Genomic DNA, 15,428 nt, shown 5'->3' with positions numbered 1-15,428 from the left:
TTATTAGACCTACATAGACCAGTTTAGGTGAAACTGCCAAACTATTTTCACAATAGTTTTCAAGTGTTTATATACCTTGATGGTCTAGATCAAAATATATTTACTCTTTTTGGGAAGGAGTTAACGGCTATTTGGCTAAAGAAGCTCCCTGCTCAGAATTGGCATGCCGGCATGCCTTGCCAATCTTGACATAAACATGGTCTAAGGACTAAGAATAGGTTTTTGCACAAGAATATATGATTATCAAGCATACGTATATGTTAATTTATACATCGAATTGGAACCATATATCTGCTGTAAATTTTACAAAGACTAGTCTACAGCTACTGTAAACTTACAAAACCTAATCTACAAAATTGAAAAGCAATATAGCAAGTTACTTGGTAACCTCCATAAGACTTACCCTGTCAAGTGAACACGCATCCAGTAAGCTCTGAAGTGAACAATGGAACTCATAAGAGTTGGGTGTGGATGGTATAACATCTACCCATTCCTTGTTAATCAACTCAACATGTGAATAGGACTTCAAAATGGCATTCAAGGGGAGTTTCTCCATCTGTTTCACCAACTTCTGCATAGATTTCACGGGCAGTATCACGTGGAAGTTATCCTGAACCTCTCTCTTATCATCGAAAGTCACAAGTCCAATATCTGTTTCTTCTGAATGTACAAAGCCCAGAAAAATAGGGTTTCCACACAAATAGCTTCGGCTGATGCTGCACACCTATAGGAACGACAACAAAAATGATGAGTAAACAGAAGGTTCACACGATCATATACAACCATATTGCTCATATGAATACAGAAGCTGGACATAATAATTTACCTCAACATACTCTACCCCTGATTTGATTAGATCTTCCAAAATATTATTGGATGCTAGTGCACTTATTGTCCCACCAAATCCCATTGATGATTGGTGTACCTCCCAAGGTGACTTCATCAGTACTTTGTTCTTTTGTTCTACTGTTGAACTGCTAACTACAAGAATTTTCTCCTCTTCTAAGAATCTCACCTGTTTGCATGTTATGAACATAAGAAACAAATTAGAAAAATCATGAAAAAAAAAATAAAAAAAAAATAAAAATAAAAAAAAAGAAAAAAGAAAAAAACAAACTGCCCAAGTCTAACTGAAGTTCTGTGCTATCACAATAATTTGAATTGATACCATTCCGACATGCAAAGGCCATTTTGTAAGGAATTTCATCTTGGTGGTGCATGAAAGGTTGTCATGTAACAAGGCTTCTAAAATCACACCACAAGATCGATTACACATTGTTACTTTAGATGTTACAATATAGTAAAACACAGGTATTGAAATAGGCCCCATTATTGTCACCTTGAACGCCATCAAGTCCACCTCATCCCCAATTCACTTCACTGTCAGCAATTACATTACCTAAATTCTTGCTCCTCTTCAGGCTTCACTGTTCTCCATCATTGGTAGAATTATTAAATATCAAATATTTTTCAAGGAGGCTGGGGCTATCAAATTGGACTAATATTGGATGAGGAAACCATGTAAATGGCAGTTATGAGAAGACAAGTAGGAAGTTTTGGTAGGGGAGAAGAGAAGCAGCAGAATGAGGAGAAGACAGAACTGGAAATTCGGTAATATAGAACTGTAGGTCTCAAGTCCTGAATTCAAACCTACAAAAGGGGACATTTTTTGTCCTAAAATACTTGGTGTCCCCCCCCCCCCCCCTAAAAACCTCCCTCCCTACTGAAACTATGACTTGGAACTCATCATATACGGCAGGGGTACTGTGTCAGACTCGACTACTATATGAAATTTTCAATGTATGTGGTCCAAAATGAAGCTTCGAAGTGTGCATATATATGTTAGTATGGCGGGGATTTGACACAGGTACATGAAGTAAAAATGTAGAATAAAGTTCGAGTGCAAGCCAGCCACGCAACCCCTCAAGTTTTATAAGCATTACATACTTGGCTACGTGCTACTCCTAATGAAGATACTTGATAAACTAATGTATAAAATCAGTAACCAGAATGACAGGTAAAGCTGACAATTCTGCAAGATAACTGACGTATAAGGGCAATTTTTCAAAAAATATATAAATCAAATAAATTATATAAATTAAAAAAAAAAAAAGCAAAGAATAATATATAATGTTGCAGGAAATTGTCTATTTTGGCAAACAAATATTTAGCCACAAAAACACTAACCGTTAATGCAAAAGTTGACATCTACCCACCTTTTCCCGGCTGAAAGTAAAGTAGTCATGAGTTTCGAATAGCTTTTCAAGAAGTTGAATTTCCACAACTGGTGAAATGAAGATAATTGATACAGACTCACGCTGTTCTGCCTGCAACAAAAAGTTGACAATCATTGAGAGGCGTCTTCCATCAAGGGGTCTCCATAAACAATATATATATATATATATATATATATATATATATATATATATATATATATATATATATATATATATATATATATATATATATATATATATATATATATATATATATATATATATATGAAAGCATAGGTTATGTGGGAAGTAACAATATTGACACATATGATTAATTAGTTTTTAGGAATAACTGTTTTTAAATAAATTCAATAGATGTTAGGTACTTGTTTACAGGAGTCCTAAGCTTATATGTTATTTTCACTATAATCAAGACACATGGTTAATTAGTTTTGAAGAATAACCGTATTTAAAAAAAATTCAATAGATAATAGGTACTTGTTTACAGGAGTCATAAGCTTATATGTTATTTTCACTATAATCAAGACGTGCAGTACAGAATGCTGATAAATTGCAGCCACATGGAGAACCGGCAGTGCCTTGAGAACTTTATATAAAAACCCATTGAAGCCATAGCAAGCCTTTCTTAGTATGTGTGATGAAGAAAATGGATCTTTCATTGACATTCTTCTCTAAAGAGGCCAAAGTGAAGTCTGTATGAAATCAGTAAAACTATCAGCAATTGTCTAATTTGCCCACTACTTCCTCTACCAATTTCAAATGGGCATTTTCCATCCTCTCAATGATTTTACATTGAGGTTCACTTCTGCGTTAGACAACTAAACTATCTCAAAGAGGCATTTGACCTCTAATCATGCAAGTCCCACCTTTTCTAAAATCTAAATTATGTCCGTATATTTTTGATAGAAAGTAGAAACTCATTGGTGCCAGTTCATTGTTATTCATTAATAATAGGGCCTTTAGGGGCATATCTATGCTATACTTCATGCAAGCATCAACAGGTGGAGCAAACAAAAACATTTAATTTCAAAGCTCAATTTCTTATCAAGTTTGGCAAGAAATCCGTACTTTATTAGTAAGCATTGCATTGTGATGGTTTCATCCCAGGTCACTAACTCATCAGGAAATCCATAAGATTAATAGGCCGAGAACGATGGTCCCAACTTATCATTTTACTCCGTTATATATCCTACCTCACTTAGAAAGCATAGAAGACCTCATCTTTGCTGATGCTATCATCATAGCAATCATTTAGCTACTGTAACTTGTTGATAGGGCCTGATAAGCTTTAAATTATTTCACTTACTACAGCCTTTGACGGGCTCCTGTTTAGTTTGTGTGCGGCTGTTTCAAGGGAATATCCCCGGAACGATATAGGAAGATCAGCAAGACTCATCATAGATTGACCCATATCTAACAAGATTCGATTTCTCCTTTCAACTTTCAACTGTGGTGTTATGATAGAGTTAATTGTGAAAGGATTCCACAATCCCTTCGATAATCATCAAATTCTCGGCATATTCACCAACACGATTGGATTGAAATACTTTAATTGTCTTACCAAGTTGATTTTGTACTTAATTTTGGAATTCTTTGAACTTTTCAAAGGACTACTTTTGCTTCATCAAGTAGAGATAGCCACATCGACTTAAATAGTAAGGGTAATGAAGTAATTGAGCATTTAAACTCACAAGCCAACAAACATCTGTACGAATGAGTGCTTGAGCAATTTGGTCACGTTTCCCAATAAGTATGACTCATAAACATCAAAAGATTCATAATTGAATGATGTAAGGATTCCACCCTTTTGTAATTTTTTGATGCGCTTTTGGTTAATGACTCATCCTGCAATGCCATAGGTAGGTAGAGTTCAAATCATTTGTTTTTCTTTTCAAACTGTCTATGTTGTAAATTTGTATAGAATTTTCTAGAACATACAAAGACTTTGCACTAGCATATTATTGTATGAAACAAAACAACTTTTGTCTCTTATGTCAAAACAATAACCTTCGGAATCCAAAACAAAAACAAGTACTGAAATAATGTTTTTCGTAATACTAGGAACATTATAACAATTATTAAGAACCAAAATGAGTCCTAGATAGAGTCATAAATGAAGCTTCCAACAACAAGTCAAGCAACTCTTGCTCCATTGCCAACTCGAAACTTCACTTCTCGCTTCACTACTTTGCTGCAATACTACTCACGATGATATTCCTTAAGTAGTCTTCTTGATTCGATTGAGATTGTTGACCCAATTGGAGAGTATATGAAGATAGTTATGAGCAAGTGCTTTTATTGTGATAAGGACAACTACGAAAAGGTGTGTTCCCATTACAAGAACAACGTAATGAAAGGCAAAGAGTTACTATGTTGTAAATTAACATAATTTCAACTCATACTTGGGTATTGGATACCGATTGTGGTACTCACATAGTTAAGTATTGTGGGACTGCAGCAAAGTAGGAAGCTGGCGAAGGGAGAAGTAGAGCTTCGAGTTGGCAATGGAAGCAGAGTTGCTGCACTTGCGGTTGTAAGCTACAATTTGCGACTCTTCAAGACTCATTTTGTTTCTTAATAATTGTTATTATGTTCCTAGTGTTACGAAAAAACATTATTTCAGTAATTGTAGTAATTGTTTTGGATTCTAAATGTTATTGTTTTGAAATAAGAGACAAAAGTTGTTTTATATCATACAATAACATGCTAGTGCAAAGTTAAACAATGGTTTGTATGTTTTAGAAAATTCTATACAAATTTAAAACATAGACAGTAAGAAAAGAAAAACAAATTATTTGAACTCTACCTACCTATGGCATTGTAGGATGAGTTGTTAACTAAAAGCGCATTTAAAAGTTACAAAAGGATGAAATCCTTACATCATTCAATTATGAATCTTTTTTTGTTTGTGAGTCATGCTTATTGATAAAGATGACCAAATGCCCTTTATTGGAAATGGTGAAAGGGTCAATAACCTTAGGGTACTCATACATACATATGTTTGTGAGAATATGAGTTTAAATTTTAAAGGCAAGGGGTGCGTTTAGTTATTTCATTACTCTTACGATATAAGTCAGCTATCTCTAATTGATGAAGCAAAAGTCGGAATCCTTTGACAAGTTCAAAGAATTTCAAAATGAAGTACAAAATCAACTAGGTAAGCCAATTTAAGCTTTATGATCTAATCGTGGAGGTGAATATTTGAGCTAAGAATTTGATGACCATCTAAGGGATTGCGAAATACTTTCGCAAACTCCACTGGAAACACCATAATTGAATGATGTGTCAAAAAGGAGAAATCGAACCTAAAATGGACGAACCATGACGAGTCTTGTTGATCTTCCTATATTGTTCCGAGGATATGCTTTTGAAACACTAAACAAGAGCCCATCAAAAGATATATAAAAGACTTCATATGAGTTATGGACCTGAAAAGTTCTAAATTTTCCATTTCTAAAGATTTGGGGTTGTGAAATCTATGTAAAACGTTTACTTACAAACAAACTCGCAACCAAATTAGAAGAAAGGCCTATCTAGGGCCTCTAGCCAAGCAAGGGAAAATAAGGGAAGGGGAGTATTTTAGGCTTGACCTAATTTAATTAAATTTTACAAGTGTTCTTTAAACTATATTAAACCTAAAAAAATCAACTTTATTTGATTGGTCCATCATTCAGCAAAAACCTATTCCTTTTTTTCTTCCAAGGGTGGAAAATAATTCTTCCAAAGGTTCCCTTTTATAGAGAAGGAATGCCACATATCCCCCCACTAATTCCATTGTTCCTTTTCGCTCAAACAAAAGAATATGAATCTTGAACCCTGATTTCCTCTAAAAGATGCAGAAAAATATAACCAAAGAAAAATCCTGGAGAATCCAGAAACTTATAGCATATTCATGTAGATTTAAGATGATGTCACTTGCAATTCACAAATGCAAGAAGTTTTACATTGAAGCGGGAAGTAACAATTTTAGGGGCTGTTTGGTTGAACTTCTTGGAATGGATTGGAATGGATTTAGAATCCATTCCATGGTTTTATTTGTTTGGTTGGGCTATTTAAGTATGGAATCTCATACCTGGGGGATTCTAACTCCACCCCATTCCATTGGAATCTCATACCCACCCCCCCCCCCCCTAAGGATTCATAATCCATACTATTACTCAAGTATGAGAATCTATTCCATGATTAAACCAAACAACTTTAGATTGGTGTGGGATATATAATCCATACCACCGAAGTATGAGAATCCATACCAATCCATTCCAGCTTAGTGAACCAAACGACCCCTTAGTGTAGTTAGGGTGGATTAGAAACAGGAGAATTGTCATAAGATAGGAGAAGGTTAGTAATAAAGAACATAGAAATGTCACTAATATGTCACATAAAAGTACATAACAATAGCATATGGCATATGGTAGATGCAGCAAAGAGTCGAACAAAATACTTGAATCACCAAGAAGTTCATGAAAGTAAACACACAAAAAAAAGGCACCTGTATGAATGTTTGCTTGTCTGAAAGCAAATTCTTCAGGTGGGAAATGGTTGGATCTTCACCATTTTCAAGGTGCTTCTCTGGATTTTCATTGTTTAAGACTAAGACAGTAGCAACTTTGCCTTTCGATATGAGATGGACTCCTGTTTTTCCATGCTCCGAGTATGCATCAAGTTTCTCTATACTTATGTTTGTGAGGTACTTTTCTGGTATTTTCAAAGAATTTCCGCATTTCCTTGAGGCAACATCTGGCATATTCTCCCCAAGGTTACACCTACACATATCAAGACAGTCAAAAAGAATGAGAAAAAAACTAAAACACCCTTCTAGAACAATACACTGTACAAATTAATAGTATAGACTAGTAGAGAAACCATTTCTGTGCACAGCTAACTGCAAAGGATAATTAGCATAAAATGAAATTACAAGACAATCTGAAAGGCATTATTAACTATAATTTCCTATTAGATACTTAAACATCTTACTATGAACTGGATATGCTATCAGCAAATTATATATATAATCCCTAGCTCAATTACTTACCTCCAACATGGTTCAATTAAGAAAAAAAAATGTGTATCTATGTTTGTTTGGAAGGATCAATTAAAGAAAGTTAAGAAGTTTATATGCATCAAATTCAAAACATTTTTCCAATAATCTTACAACTTACCTAACTATCCAAAACATCAATTTGGAACAAATGTTAATTTTGCTGAATCACCATGTTTTGGAACAATATTCTTTCTAAATAATATTCATGCTTAGCTATATCATTTTATTTCCCATGTAATTAAGCTCACTTAAGCTATTTGGCATGAATAAATCCATCTACTCTCATTTCACACCATCAATAAGCAAAAAATTTAGGATTTTTCGATATCCCTCCATTGTGATTTCCTCTTTTATTATTCGTTTCATTTCTCTTTCTTACAAATAACATTTAACTGGATTCATTTTCCAAGTGCGCTAATGCTTCAATGTTTCATAGGCCACTACATCATCACAGATCATAATAAATCATGCATATCATTTAATTTATGGATATCATTTAAGCATATTGCATCTAAACTTAATTGTAATGATACTGAGAATGATACAGACAACTACAATTTTTTCACCAGTGCTTGCAAAATCATATAATAATAATTTCCCTTTGAAAAGACTAATTCCATAAACATCACAAAAGATTAAAACAAAAAAAACAAAAAAAAAAAAAAAAAAAAAAAATTTAAACTGGATGTACCAATTACCATAATCTTTTTCTGTTCCCCTCAGGAGGTTAACTGAAAGTGTCGTAATGCTATGAGATACAATGGCTTGGAAATACTTTTAACAAGCATCAACCACAAGTAAAACAATATTTGGAGTTTAAAATCGTACTACTGTCAATTTACTGCCTTTGATATGAGTGTTTATCTTAAAATGGTCAATTATTACTTTCCCATTACTTCATGGTGTGACCCATAATCTTCATCCAGCAAATAGCTTCTACATACTGGTGCATCTACGTTATTCGTATAAGTGCACTAAAGTTACCATCCGCCATTCCTCTAGTTGGTTCTCCATATTTTGTTAAAGAGATCTGCTAATTATTAGAGACCAACATTAACTAATTATTATCACACTACAATGCATACTCACTAATTTGTGAGTAAACAGTAATACAAAAGAATAAAACACCTCAATTGTGGCACTATCTACAGAATTCCCACATTAATATGTAAAAGAAACATGCCTCTTCCTTACTGTATAATGATAATGGCTGAGTCAATTTTGTCATAAAAAAGCATCAGTATGCATTAGCCAAGAGCATCACAGCAAACAGCATTGAAAAATGTACTCATGTACCTCACGGTCTCACCCAACCTCCAGTGATAATAGAAAGTGTGACTCGCTGATAAGTGATGCACTAATGCCAAATTTTTTATATTATAAACAAATAAAATAAGAATAAGATGCTCAAACTCACCCATTAATGGGCTTCTCAACAGCTTGCAGTGCCTGCTGAAGCAAATTTAAGTTCACACAAACAATCTGCTCTGCGAGTAAGGTCCTATAGGACATTTCTCCATATTGAAGCCCATGAAAGATATGTTGCTGGTCTAATTCACACAATTTCTTTTTGGCAGAAATTAGGCGCCTTTGAAACTTCTTTCTTTCTCTCCATTCCTAAAAAGAAGAAGAAAACTATATCAGGAGTATACATTTACATGGTAGCTGCTAAAAACTCAAATTTCAATTTTAGTATGCCAGATATAACTTGGAACGACAACAAATCTGATCCAAAGAGAGTCATTCGCGATAAAGTAGTTTTGTAATAGCTACAAGATTAAAAAATATGGAACTAAGAAAAGTTTTGTACATGACAAATTTATTATCTACAAGAAAATTAGTAGCTTATTATTGGGATCACTATTTGTTTTTTTTTTTTTAACAGCTTAGAAATTGCAAATTACGAGAGCTACAAATGACTTACAATTAAACGTCTTTCCTTCTTAGACCTTTCATTAGAACGCACATTCAACTCCAAAAGTCCCTTTGGGGGAGTAATCTGCATCTCTCTTTTGTCCATGTCAACATCAGGAACTATTGCTTCAACAAATGGGATCCAAACAAGATGACCTGACTCGTATTTCTCTGACTTCTGCTTAGTACTTTCATCAGGGGATCCAGTGGATGCTTCAAGCAACACTTGTAAGAGATCATTTCCACCACTGTCGATGACACTAACAACAGTTCCCACTGATTCACCTGTCTCCTAGAAAGAGAAAGAAATCACCAATTCCTGAAGATTTTACTTAATGGCCTTGGACTAGAGATACACTCAAAACACCTTTATTGCATAGAATGACATGATAATTGTTATCCAAATTCATTGCAGAAATGTCCATAGCACAAGTAAGAAGTAAAGGTGGATGTCTATAAAAATATTTAACAAAACTCTTTCAGGTTTGTGGCAAGATGCATATATTTTCATAAAATGCTACATCATATGAAAGCATTAGAAGACTCAAACCTTAAGAACAACCCTCATGCCAATAAGATCACGACTATAATACTCGCCCTCTTTGAGCTCTGGCCTATCAATATTCCTGACAAGAAAAGTTGCCCCCACAAGCTGTCGAGCCTGATATAAATATAGTGTTAAGAAAAATCTTAAATAAGATAATGGAAATGAAGATAATGAAGATCAGAAGAGAAGAATTGAAATAATTGAGTAACACCACCCTTTACAGTTTACAGAATATAATTCCTTCTCTCAAATAGTTAACCACCCTGAAATCCACTATAAAAGAGCATGCTAAGCCAACACCTTTACAGTTAGGTAATGAAGAACAGTTTTTCCCTGCATTAACAATGCAATGCAGATGGCCAGATAAGGAAGAAGTATATATATATATATATATATATATATATATATATATATATATATATTTATATATCTGGATAAGTACAAATGTATAGAATATATTATTGGGAATATTTATGTACGTAATTTTAAGAGTAGTTTATTAGGTTAGCAAAATATCAGAATTTTAGTTTATTATGATTAAAAAACTATTAAAGTTATGAATAGATTGTCCAATTAGTGTTATGGCTAAGGAGTAAGGATATACCCCATACTCTTTTAATTTTGATATATTTTAGAATTGATTGAATTCAGTATTGTAATTGGGAATATTCTCCCTAGGTAATTAGAGAGGTTTATGAGCCACATTGAGACACTATTTTGGGTGCTTATGATTTCTAATCATCTTTGTTTACTAGTACATAACAGTTTGTGTTATAAGTATTAGTGACTTTTTTTTCCTTTCAATCAATTTCTTACTGTCATCAATCAAAACTCAAAAACCACCAGATTATCTGAGCTTCTGTCAAACCCATCCAAAACACCACCAAAATCAATATTGCTGCCACTGATGCTGCAGATTTAACAATATTTTTACTCTTATTCAGAAGCTTACATAATACTTCAAACTAAAATGAATTTTACACCCTACGAAATGCATGAAATTATCTAAGATATCCATGGTTGTGTGTTTGTGTTTGTGTGTGTGTGTGTGTGCGCGCCGGGGGGGGGGGAGAGGATTTCCATATGTTCACCTGTTTCTGTTGCTGTATAGATGAGCAAAGAACAAAAATTATAAGCATCTGCATTCAAATTACAAGGGTACAGGCCGCACAACAAGCAACTGACTTAAGAAAGTTTGGTGAACCTGAAATGGAGTTACAGAATGGAACCTTTGAACAATTAGTGATGTTCAAGAAAACCCTTACTAAGAGCTTCACACCTAATAACCACAGAGATCGTCCCCAGATTTTCTCTTCCCACCTTTTTAATGGATACATCTCAGCCCAAGGCTTTGTGTTGCCTTTGCTTACATTAGTTCATAGATGCAAGATCACTAATAATTTGTCTCTTTAAAACTCATGGCCTAGTTTTTTCAAAATATGGAGAATGATGTGGATAGTATCATAGCAAGGGAAAGAACAAGAAATTTGGGATAAATTAGTACCTCTATATTTTTTTTATTATATTTTTACTTGTTCCCTTATCATGATGTATTTACATATCTTACCTTGAAGCTTACCTATATGAGTATTTAGGCAAATATTCCACAATTATCGCTAAATTTTCCTAGGAATGTCCTATTAACAAATCTACTCTCATTATTCATTGAAACCTCTATGTATTATAAAAATTTGTGTGAGAGAGAGAGAGGGGAAGATATAACTTTAGTTTAAGAGAATGTGTTTTATATGCAATACAAGGTCTATTACTTAATTTCGTCTAGATTTCTACTATGCAACCAATCCACCTCTAGCAGCCATATTGGATCTTAGTCTTGAAGAAAAATCATCGAAATGTTTCAAGAAAGCTAACTCATGCTTGACGTGAGCACCTAAATAACATAAAATTCTTAAGGGTTTTACTAATCCTATGAAGTTAAATATTAGCTTTTTATGATAAGGATAATGTTATGAGAGTTATATTAGGATGTTAAATTTCCAATTATTTTTATTCCAACAACAGTTCAGGCTATAAATATCCCTAATATACTTGGTTATGTTGAGAAAATTTGATACAACTTAATTTACAATTTTAATTGGAGATGTTCTACATCACACCATCAACAATACGACATCTTAATCATTCACCTGCATAGCCATATTCAGTACATTTAGAAAATAACAGATTCATATATTTCTCACAAGATAAATTTACAAAAGAGTAACACTGGTAGAATTACTGTTTTTCTTTTCCTCCCTCTTCCTTTACCTTACACAGGCGGAAATGGATATTCATATTAGACTCATCAACCTGTCCCTCATGATACTTGTATCTAGATAGTTAAATTGGCTAGTCACAACACTCCCGCCCATAGAACGAATTCTTTTTAGTAGTGGTTTTTAATTCCCAGATTTATAGAAAGAATTCTCTATAACAATATGACAGGAGATGATGCTTTTAATGAAGTTTGTGAGACAGAAAAATTATAAAAACCTGATCTACACTGTCAAAGCCGCTCAATTTAACTATCCAACTCTTACTTCCATGATGGCCTCTTCCTTCCTCGATCTCAACTTCAACAATTTCATCTCTTCCAGAATACTGTTGTCGCAACCATCTTTTTCCCGGCTAAGAAGAATGTAATACTTATGTTACTGAAACACTAGAGAAAATGAAGTTGCTGAAATTCTGGCTATCAGGATTGTACATACCGTTCCAAAGCGCAAGTCAGGAAAATCAGTGTTATGCTTTACACGAATCTCTCCGTCAAGCCCATGTACATTAGATACATAGCCAATCTCAACAAAGTCTAAATCTCCATTGTTTTCCTCTATTATCTCTTCAGCAGCTGAAGCGGAAGAAAGAGCTGAGAAAAAGGATAATACATGGTTGAGTGTCATAATACATGGTACATTATTTTGGAAATAGCAGTTCTTTATAACAAAAATGCCTCCATGATGTAAGCAGATGTATTATCATCTAAAGGGGATGTTCTGGTCTTTTAAGCTAATCAAGGAAGAAATGGCTTAACTTGAATGTAATTATACGAGATACTAATATCTATCATGAGTTAACATATAAATGTTAATCATTCATTATCGTCAGGTTCGTGACAAACTGAGAACAGACAACCTATGTTACTCCAACTCTTCAATTCACTCCAAGTACCAGTGTATCAGATACTCCACACACGGACATGGATATGACACTTTGACACTTCATTGTTCGTTCTGAACCAAAATCATGCAAAAATTTCATAAGACTGCCCTGTCTTACACTTGGACAACCATGCCTAACAGTTCTTACAATACTAAAAGAGTCTGTATAACATTTTTTTTTTATTTACAAAAGCGGATTACAGAAACAATACAACTACAAATCTGATGATTGGGGAATAAGTAACCATAAATTCTAATTTTGATTAGTAATTTAAACCTAGAAAGAAAGCAAAAAATGATATGATTCAGGTGAGGCATTGAGCTATAATAAATAAACACAAACTTTCATATTTTTCCAATTAACTTATTGCCACGAACCAAAATAACACAAAAAATTTTCAATTCTTCCACAATTATACACAATAATTATAAGAAACTCACCAGTAAATTCAAATTTTCAAATCAAACTAGCATGAAATTCAACAAACAAAAAACCCAGAAACATGAATAAATCAAGATAACCCTAACATTTCATGTTACAGAAAAATTACTAGAAACCCACCAGTAAATACATCAGTTATATTCAAAATTTCAAATCAAATTAGCATGTAATTCAACAAACACAAAAAAAAACCCAGAAATATAAACAAACCAAGCGATTAAAAGAGATAACTAATGCAAAATTACTACAGGAAATTGGAAGTACCAGTGCTTTGTAAGGAAGAAACTTTAAGCCCATGAGTTGGTTGAAGACTAATGAGGCGCCATTGACATGGAATACGAGAAAAAGTAGAAGAGGGGTTTAAAAATCGGGCAGAGTACGAGGATTTAGGTGGTGAGGAGAGAGGATTTGAAGAACAGAGTAGAGAGATAGAGGAGCTCTGAGCCATCTCTAAGAAGTAAGAAGGAATGAAATAGTAATTTGTATTCAATACGAAGTACTAGTCTTCTATTTTTTTTTTTTGGATGTATAAGTGGGCGAAGCCCTACAAGAAAGAAACAAAACTAAGCAATAAAACGAGAAGTAGTAACTCCTCTAACATCCTCCTCTAGCGGACTCTTTATTTCGATTGGAGGTGCATCGAAATTAACAATCCCCTCGCTAAGACCTACTCCTAAATTAGCAAGACGGACTATTACCTTATTTCTCTCCCTATACCAGTGAACAAGACGAAAATTACAGCCAAAGGAATTAATTAAACTACGACAGCTACTAAGGATATGCACGCATTCACCACCATGATGATCTAGATTCTGAAATGCTTCAATACATGCCTTATTGTCCATCTGCATCTCGAGCTTCCTGATTCCATAAGCTACAACCATCCTAAGTCCTCGTTCTGCTGCTAATAGCTCTGCTCTATAGGCAATACAAACCCCAAAATTAGCAGCAAAACTTCGAATATGTCTGCCATGAGCATTAAGAAGGATGCCTCCCCCACCTGCTAAACCAGGGCTTCCTTTTGTTGCCCCAACAGAATTGAGTGCAAACCAATAGGTGGGAGGAGCTAACCAGCGAATTAGGACCTCTCTTTTCACATTAGTAGTTCCAGCACTCTGAGCATAATTCCTTATCATAGCATTCCAAACTTCATCAACACGAGCTCGTAGAAAGTCCCCTGTATCCATAATGAAAGCATCACTACGCTAAAAAATTTCATTGTTTCGCCACTTCCATATCCACCAGAGGGTAGTAGCAAAGGCAGTAGGCCATTTTTCTGAGAAAATCAAGCCATCAGCCTTTAAATTTCTGACCAACCAAGCCTGCAGATCACCATTCCAGAACGAAGTATAGAGAGCTAATCCTCCTAGGCTATTCCAAATTTTTTGAGATTTGGGGGAATCACGAAGAAGGTGGAGCAAATTTTCTTCAGCATTCTGATTACATCTAGTGCATCTAGGATCATCTCTGAGCTGCCTTTTCAGCCTATTCGAGTTGCAAAGAATTCTGTCATGAAAAGCAAGCCAGAGGAAGGTCTTCACTCTTTGCTGTACATGAGTGCTCCAAGCTAAATCCCATTTAGGATCAGAGGGATGTCTTTAGTGTCCTTCATGATGTGTAGGGCATACTTGATTGAAAAACCACCTTTTTTCGAGCCTTTCCAGTACCTTAGATCCTCAACATCCGAATCTTCAACAAGATTATGTGCAGCAATTAGTTTCAGGCTGTGATCAGGAAGAATATGAGCAAATTCCTCCCACTTCCAACCAACCCCAACACTCCACATTTCCTCCACTGTAGCCCCTTCAATATTGCTCGAGATTGTGGTGATGGCTGCTTCCCTCAATGGAACATCAGATGCCCAACAGTGATCCCAAGAAAGAGTGTTCTGACCATTTCCAACAGCCACAACTAATCCCTCTTTAAGCCAATTTACATTATCTGTTATACCCCTCCACACATTAGACATGTTAGAGGTGGGAGTAAACATGTCGATGTCACATCGGCCTTTACAAAACTTGTAGCGAAGAACACGAGACCACAATGAGTTTGGTTATGTGAGCATACGCAAGCCAGCTTGGTTAAAAAA

General features: G+C 34.5%; 1 protein-coding gene across 2 annotated transcripts; it reads right to left on the bottom strand.

Annotated features, from left to right (window-relative positions):
* Positions 1-117: 117 nt before the first annotated feature.
* Positions 118-13,942, bottom strand: LOC110728807. Of its 2 annotated transcripts, none has more exons than XM_021908471.1 (10): positions 13,604-13,942; positions 12,451-12,605; positions 12,233-12,367; positions 9,743-9,853; positions 9,203-9,481; positions 8,696-8,895; positions 6,727-7,000; positions 2,217-2,327; positions 827-1,015; positions 118-724 (listed from the first exon to the last, which is right to left on the bottom strand). In XM_021908471.1, the coding sequence occupies exons 1-10, from the start codon at positions 13,785-13,787 to the stop codon at positions 377-379; spliced, it is 1,986 nt and encodes a 661-aa protein (XP_021764163.1). In that variant the 5' UTR covers positions 13,788-13,942; the 3' UTR covers positions 118-376. The 2 variants fall into 2 exon arrangements, with proteins under 2 accessions (XP_021764163.1, XP_021764162.1); XM_021908470.1 differs by having other exon boundaries at positions 121-724; positions 9,203-9,484.
* Between the last annotated feature and the right edge of the window lie 1,486 nt (positions 13,943-15,428).

This window comes from Chenopodium quinoa, unplaced genomic scaffold (assembly GCF_001683475.1).
Source record: "Chenopodium quinoa cultivar QQ74 unplaced genomic scaffold, ASM168347v1, whole genome shotgun sequence".
In the NCBI taxonomy this organism is placed as follows: domain Eukaryota; kingdom Viridiplantae; phylum Streptophyta; class Magnoliopsida; order Caryophyllales; family Amaranthaceae; genus Chenopodium; species Chenopodium quinoa.
Note: the sequence above shows the minus strand (reverse complement) of the source record. Positions and strands in the feature narration are given on the sequence as shown.

Excerpts from the sequence above, each read along its gene's own strand:
- LOC110728807 (XM_021908470.1), bottom strand. The coding sequence starts at position 13,787 with ATGGCTCAGAGCTCCTCTATCTCTCTACTCTGTTCTTCAAATCCTCTC. Across the intron at positions 9,854-12,232 it reads GCTTTGACAGTGTAGATCAG|GCTCGACAGCTTGTGGGGGC; the intron begins GTTTTTATAATT and ends TATTTATATCAG. Across the intron at positions 9,485-9,742 it reads GCATGAGGGTTGTTCTTAAG|GAGACAGGTGAATCAGTGGG; the intron begins GTTTGAGTCTTC and ends TTCTCTTTCTAG.